Source organism: Drosophila kikkawai, chromosome 3L (assembly GCF_030179895.1).
Source record: "Drosophila kikkawai strain 14028-0561.14 chromosome 3L, DkikHiC1v2, whole genome shotgun sequence".
NCBI lineage: Eukaryota > Metazoa > Arthropoda > Insecta > Diptera > Drosophilidae > Drosophila > Drosophila kikkawai.
The window spans coordinates 16,054,694-16,062,601 of NC_091730.1; the positions used below are offsets into that span (position 1 = coordinate 16,054,694).

At 38.6% G+C, this 7,908-nt stretch overlaps 1 protein-coding gene across 1 annotated transcript; it reads left to right on the forward strand.

Annotated features, from left to right (window-relative positions):
• Nucleotides 1-522: 522 nt before the first annotated feature.
• Nucleotides 523-1,497, forward strand: LOC108075123 (actin-binding Rho-activating protein). The gene is made up of 2 exons (XM_017167405.3): nt 523-664; nt 720-1,497. The coding sequence occupies exons 1-2, from the start codon at nt 647-649 to the stop codon at nt 1,248-1,250; spliced, it is 549 nt and encodes a 182-aa protein (XP_017022894.1). The 5' UTR covers nt 523-646; the 3' UTR covers nt 1,251-1,497.
• The last annotated feature ends 6,411 nt before the right edge of the window (nt 1,498-7,908 follow it).

Below are 7,908 nucleotides of genomic sequence, written 5' to 3' on the forward strand. Positions count from 1 at the left end.
CCAGTTACAGTTACAGTTACTGCCATTGCCGCAGCCTGTGGCTTCCTTCTAGCTTAAAGCTCTATGGAATAAATGGGATTTTATACTGGGGAAGGACCTGGGTGTATTTTAAGCGACACTCTGATTGATTATCCCTGGGCAAATTCGCGCCTTTGGTGCGGTTTTTTGGAACGACACAGGTCCCTAATGAGGTGCGTATTTTCGATGTGTTTGCCTGCACGTGGCGATGACAGTGGCATTCGGTTAAAGGATACATTGATTGCATCGGTAAACAGCTTAAATGAGCAGGGGAAAATGAGTTAAACAAGTAAATACACATTATAAGGAGCAAAAGGATACCTGGGACTAATTTTTAAATTTTTAATTACATTAATTTGTATTTATTTTTAGTAAATAACCTTGGTAAGTTTATGTATTTATTTTATAAATATTTTAATGAGAATTTTTTGATATATTTTTAACCAAAAATATATTTTTTTATTAATACATAAATAAATACAAAATCAAATAAAACTAGTAACAAAGTTGGCCAAAGAATTGACACATTTTGTTTACCCACACATCAAACCCCGCCCCGTGTGCGTTATCAATCATTGTTTTCATTTTCGACAAAACAACTCTTCAAAATTCCAGCAATATTCCAAATATGGCTAGTAACCAGGAGGTAAGTTAGCCACGTTATTACCACAACCTTTAACCCCCCGAATTGACCCCTGCAGAACACATCGGTCTCGTCACGCATCACACTTTTCAATCAGGCAGCCGAGCAGCATAAAAACTGGATGATGATTAATCCCTTTGCCCATTACAATGTCAGTGACATGCCCAAGCGGAGTTTTGGCCAAGAGGAATATGGCAAGCCGCCGGCGGGCAGTCTCTCCGAGCAGAGGGTCCTGCAGGCCAATGTCCGGGCCCTGGAGCAGATCCTGCAGCTGTGCGAAGTGATACAAGATAATGGCGAGCCCGATCCCATTGATCCCAGTCTCAGAAGACTGGAATTTGGGCATCTTTTCAATCTCTACAACGATATATCCGACAAACTGATGGGCACCATGTTGGCTGCCCGGAAAAATGGTTTCGTGGAATTTAATGGCGAAACTCTTTTCCAGGGACGCGATGAGAGTGTTCCCGTTCGCCTGCTCCGTCCGTTTGAGCAGCTAAAAATAGAAATCCTGGCCAAGATCGAGGATTTGCGTTGCATTTCAACCGAAAAACCCCTGGAGACAGCGAGTGTCCTGCGCAAGGATTAGGTCACGTTTTGCTAGAGGAGGGGCTGCTGAAAAAATGTCACCGGATCGCACGTGTGCGTGCGCACCTGAGCCTTTTCGCAGTTAATTGAATTTAAATCTCGGCGCCCGGGTCCCAAAGCCTTTTTCCCTGCCGTCACCGTCACGTATACAGACAGGAGGCCCGGCCAGCGGCATTTCACAGTCCATCCGGCCTCCACTGAGCCCCTGAGATTGTATCACCTCTAGGAAATAAACAAATTACAGCCGACTTAGTCGATTTCATATGCCAGGGCAGGTTGGAAGCGGCGGCAGAGGCAGGGACTTCAAAGTCGGGCCGCACTCGCGTGGCTGACAAATTATGTTGAATTATTTACGTAGATGTTCATTCGATGGTTGATGGAGGTGGCACAGTGGGTGCAATGGGAAAAATTATGGAAATATCTTGGAAATTGGCTTTATTTTGAAGGGTTTTAAGTAGTTTAATTGGGTTTAAAATATTTATGTTAGCTTTTCATAACTCTAAAAGGCAGATGAAACACACTGACAATTTCCATTTTCTTGCAACTTTAAAATAATTCAAGAAAACTATTTGAGTGTAAGATTTATTTAAATAACTTACTTCTAAAGATTTAAATTATTTTCTTTGATATTTCTTACAAAGAAATATATTAATAGCCACATTTGCTGAAGTTTATTTTCGTTATTTTAATATTTATTTCCCTTGTGTCTTCCTCAAATTCCCACACATTTACCAATTTTATGTGTGACATTTTTCCGCCCACTGTTGGTATTCGGAAAATGCCACCAAACTCGTGGGCGTGGCGCAGACTAATGTACCGTTGATTTGATTTAATAACTCCGCCTCCCCAGAAACTCCGCTTTCCCATTGATTCTTTACCTCAAACCTGTCCGGAAAATTCCCCCGTTTTGGGTTTTAAAGCCCCAATAAATTCACACACAGGCGGCTGATGCTACAAATGATTGAATAATGAAGACCGAATATCTGAATTCTCAGTATTTGTGACACGTTATTATGATGGAGCGAGCGAGGCATAGAATGAAATGATCTAAAATAAACATGTCCAATGTGGCAAGGAGGATGGGTGGGTGAATCGAGCGGGGCCTTAAATGGAATTTGTTATGCAAATGTCATGACTCGGCTCGTTGCGCGCAACATCCGTTTGCCATTTTTCGGCAGAGCCAACAACTCGGGGGGAGGCGGAAGGCCAAATTCAGAGCCAGAAAAAGGATCAAAAACAGCAACAACGCCCACTTCCCCCCACTGGGTGACTCAGTGTCTGTATTCAGTAGTAGGTTATATATGTAGGTGCTGATTGCTCAGCTTGAAAATGGCCTTGGTCCTGCAGGTCCTGAGCTCTGTTGTCTGCCATTTAAATCACAGCCAACGCACTCATACGCCCCGTTGGCCCAGACAAAGGTAAACAAGGCTAGCAGTCCAAAAGCAAAACAAAGTACGAGTTGTTTTTTTTGTGGTCAAAACGCTTAACTTTTGCCCTCAACTTGAACTTTATTTATTTATGTGCATACATTTTGGATTATTAAAGGTTTATGAATTATTGATTTGCTTTTATTTAGGGGAAAAATACCTGGTGAGAGCTTAACCCAGTTACTTGAAATATTTTTGTTGCATTTGGGACTTGAATTTTGATAGATTTGGAATTCCTTTAACTGTTTTGAATGTTTCAAAAAAATGACTTAAAATTAAGTCGTTTTAAAAGCTCCTAAATACCAACGGAAATCTTTCCATAAAATAATAAAAGAAAGCTCCCTGAACTAATCATTATTGTAATTGTTATGGACCACTTCCGGTAATTGCAGTTTCATAAACCTAAATTCCATATAAAATCCCCTGGACCATCGTTTGGGGTCTGCAGCTTAAGTTTCCCAGCTCTTTTCAGCCAAGTTTTCCTCCGCCGGAAACCCTTTTGAGATTGTATAGCATTCCCGTTGCGCGCTCTTGGCTCTTGATGTCTTAAATTTCCGTCAAAACTTGCGGCTGATTTATGGCCAACGCGGCGGTGGTCGTCAAAGGACACGATGCCAGGCAGTGATGGCAAATATATAGATATTTATTTGAAAATAAATGGAATAATTAATAAAATAAATATAAATAAATAACTAAAGGTTCTAACATAAGCTTACTCGAAGAATATATTATTAACTGCCTGAAATGACTAACATCTTTCTCTACAAAAAATCTCTGTTCCCTAAAAAATCAAATTTCAACACTCAATTTTCACAAATATCTCTGATTTGATTATTCATTTCCATAACAACATTTTATTATTTATTTTTAAACCCTATTTCTGTATCCCTTTTTCTTCTATAATATCCTTTCATCGACCTTGTCCCGCATTTTGATGTAGGTTATTAGGCAGCAACACTGTCATCGCATCTTCGTAAACTGAGCCATCTCAAGTCACTTCCGCTTGCTTCCGAGCTGCGATGGCTTCTCGCTTTGGATTCCCTAAGGATTCGCCCACAAACCAGGTAGAGTAAGCTCTTTTTGATTAGCCACCAAAGGTTGCCGGAACACTGCAGTTGATAAGCAGGCGAAATCATAAAACTGTCGTTTTGGCCAGTTGATAAGAGCGGCGCGTGTGGCCCCAGCTGGCCATTGTCGACGCCATCAACCACGACTGGCACCGGCACCAGACCAACCATCAACACTCAGGTCAATTCGGGGTTATTTTTGGGTCAAGCGCCGCTGCGGAATTCATTTCACGAGCCTTTCCACCAACTGGTGCTGGGTTACCTGTACAAAAAGTGGGGTATTATGGTTCTATAAACAGAACCAGATTCGGAAATATTTAAGTCGTTATGAAAGCCTCAATAATAGGGACTTGAAATAGGTTTAATAACAAAACTCTTTAAAACTAAAACTAATAAAAATACAGACGACTAATAAACCATTAAAAACTTGAACTTAATCTCTAATTAAGCTTTCCAAAATTTAGTACTTGTTAAGTCCAACAATAAAATGATCCCAGCTCAGACTAATCCATCGAAATACCACAAAATAGGGTAAGCCCAGTGCCCGTGGCTCCCTTCTTATTATTATATTCAAAATTGCCAGAGGGAGGATGTAATAAACATAAAAATTATACATACCCAGCGACATATTTATGCATATTAGTGTTAATGTCTGGAGCTTGGGCGATGGCGACGTCTAGATAAAAACTAAAAATGGGAACTCCTCCACTGCCCCGTTGTCCTTTCCTCTTGTGAAAAACTTTTCAGACGCATTGCAAACAATGACGTAGCTGCTCCTTAGACGCTCATTTATGCAAATGGCCGCCATTTGCAGGAGCAGTAGCAGCAACAGCCGAAACACAAAGGACACGGACTCGCATGTCGGAGGATTTATAACGGCAAATACGTTATTTATTTGCTGGGTTATTGTTTATGAGTGTCGGCACTTTATTCCACACAATACAAAACACAGTATATGGTTATATATTTACTGTCAGACATTTACATTTAATTATTGGCTAGCCGTCGGCTCGAGAATGCTTTCCATTTTCCAGTCATTATTTTTTTTTGTTTTGTGTCGCTGATGTGCCAAGTTTTTATTTTATTTGATTTCAATTTGAATTTATTACCCTCACACCCAAGTGCAAGTCAAGCCTTCAACTTGAGCTGCCAGCAGCCCGAAAAAAAGGCAGCCATGTAGAAAGGTCACTACGGATTGGCTGAGTCACTCCTGAGCCCGGAGTCCAAAGTCCTGCGTCCTGACTCCTGAGTGGCGACTATGATGGAGCACTTGGCAAGTCAACCGCTCTGCGGCAAGATATGTGTACATATATGCAAAAAGGATAAATAAAAACGAATCAAAGTCCTTTGATAATCGAGTTGAAAGGGGTGTTCGATCAAACGAGGGTAAAGTCAAGAAGCAAGCAATAAACTACTCTTCAGTTTATATAGATTTTAATACATTAAAAGGGAAGACGATTTTATGCAAGGATTTTTAAGTTATCCTTAATATTAATGTAATTTTTAGCAGGTAATTTTTCTGTATTTTTTATATGGCCATAAAACATAATTTCTTTAACTCGAAAACCTGCAATACTGAGTTTAAACTTAACCATTTCTCAACTTACTTTAAGCCCCTTAAGTCCATTTTTGTTTTAAGTAAATAATTAACTTTCCTAAAAGTTTTTGTTTTAAATCAGTTTAAATAAATCCAATCTCTGACACCTCTTTTTGAACTAAAGCTCAAAATAGCCTCCATTACTCCATCACTTAAAATCTAATTTGTAACCCAAGTGAAGGATAAAGCAATTTCCTTTTTTGGCTCAAGATTGATTTAAATATAATTTCTTGCATTTGCATTTTCTTTGCTGATTTCAGCAACTTTTTTCAATCACTGCAATATATTTTAGTTTATAGCTAAAAAGTCAATTTTAAATCAATTGCCACCTGTCACGAGCCACAGCAGCAGATTGGAGAAGCCGTAGCAAGGCATTCGAGTTATCCATCTTGGATGGCACATGGTTATGGCACTTGGCATTCCTCGGTGTCTCCTCTTTCTCTTCCTGTCTCCGGTATCTCTACTTCTTTATGCACTTTCCGGTTCTCGAAAGCGCATCGTTCTAGTTGGAATTTTGCGGGGAGTGCAAGTATAAACCAATTTGAATCTGGCACGAGCTGTCGGAAAGTGTCGACATTTCCAAGAGCTTCAGTTTGCCTTTCCTGCCGCTGCTGCTGCAGAAAAAAAATAAATAAGGAAAAAGAGAAAACAAAAAGGAAATGCATAACAAGGCAGACAGTCAACAGCTGCATCTTGGTATGCAATTTCGGAAACAGAAAAAACAGAAGCCAGAAATTGAAAATATGTGATCTTTAGACACTTGTACTGTTCTTATTTTTAGACAAGGTCAAGCTGGAGATTTTTCTGTAGGCCGGAAATGGAATTTTTATAGAGTAAAGAAGTACTTGAACTTTTATATTGAGTTTTCATGAATAAGTAAATATTCAAAAGCAAAGGCTTTAAAGGTATTTACTTTAACGATTTAGGCTGTTTAATACGATGAAGACTCTGTAATTAATTTAGAAATGACATAAAAATGTTATAAATATGCCAGAAATATTTTATTTATTATTTTAATGGTTTATTTTCTTTATAAAAAATTTATTAATATGGTTTAAAAACCAAACAAAGTAAATTTTAAGTTCAAATCTAACTAAATCGCACTTTGAACAACTGAATTCCTTCTTTTACTGACCCAAAAATGTGATTACCTTAAGGGGGTCTTCTCATTGGGCAACTTTTTTTTTTCGATTTTTTTTTTTTTTGCATTTATTTATAGCTTGGGATGGTGTGTATATGTCCCCAAAAGGATTTTTAGAAATTCGAAATACTTTAGAAGATACAGCCTTTTTTGTGAAGCAAGATCTATGCAAAATGAGCCTTTTTTCAAACTTCAAACGCGTTTATCTCGAAACCACGTTTTTCGAACTGGCGGCCATGATATCTCCAGTTCAACTGAACCGATTTTCATGAAACAAAATGGAATCGACGCAGAATTGATGTCATTTTCGGCTGACGGAACAGATTTTTTTTAAAATTTTTTTTTTCTATTTTTTTTTTACACTAAACTACAAAAAAAACGCCCGAAATCGAGTTTTTTTTTTTGAATGGCCGCCATTTTGTTTTAAAAATTTAAAAAAAAAATCTGTTCCGTCAGCCGAAAATGACATCTATTCTGATTATAACCCCGTTTTTATTTTTCATTTCGGACGTTCTGGAGACCCTGAATCGTGGCCGCCAGGACGACACCTTTTTTTTCGACCACCAAGTTTGAAGTCTCATTACTCTTTGAACAACCCTCGTATCGAGGCAAGAACAACTTTTTTAGTTACTTTGAACATTTTTGAATACAATAAATAAAAAAAGTTTTCAATTATTCTTTGCGTTTTCAAATAAGAATTTTTTTAAAAAGGGTCCAAAAAACGGCTTTTGAATGAGAAGACCCCCTTAAGAAAAATGCATTAAATTATTTATATTAATTTTAAAAACAATTTTTTTAACTACTTTAAAATATTTTTCTCTACATTGAAAGCGACAAATAGTTGAGTTTTGCCTTTTAAGCCCCTGTTACGTCCGTAAATCTGCCACTGAATCCTTATAAAGTTTGTCCCGTGTTTTTTGTATTTTTTGTTTCCTTTTTTTTTTTTTGTTGGTCTGTGTTTAGCTGCCAATAAATTTCTGTGTGCCAGTGGGCGTTCCCTTTCGGTTTTTCCTCTCCAGCCCCCCAGGTTGTGTAATTGTGCGAGTCAAGTGAGCCCGCAATGGGACTGGTCATAAAGGTTAAGCCAAGTGGAAATGTCGGGGTGATTAATCTGAAAAAGCTGAGCCCAAAGGTTACGTTCTGCCCCGGTCAGCAAAGTGTTGTTTCTATTAGAAAACTTTCCCGGGAAAGTGTGAAAACAACAAGAAAATAAATGAAAACTCTTTGGCGCGTCATGCAATTGATTGGCATTGCCACCCACGAAAATCCCCGAAATTGTTGTCTTGAAGAAAAAAGGGAAACATCATCTGTCAGACAGCAGCAGCAGCCAGTCAGGCAGCCAGGCAGGCGTCTTATTGGGAAATGAAAATATTAAAAATATATACCAACTGTCTCGCACTGACAGGAAAAAGGAAGCACTGGGGAAA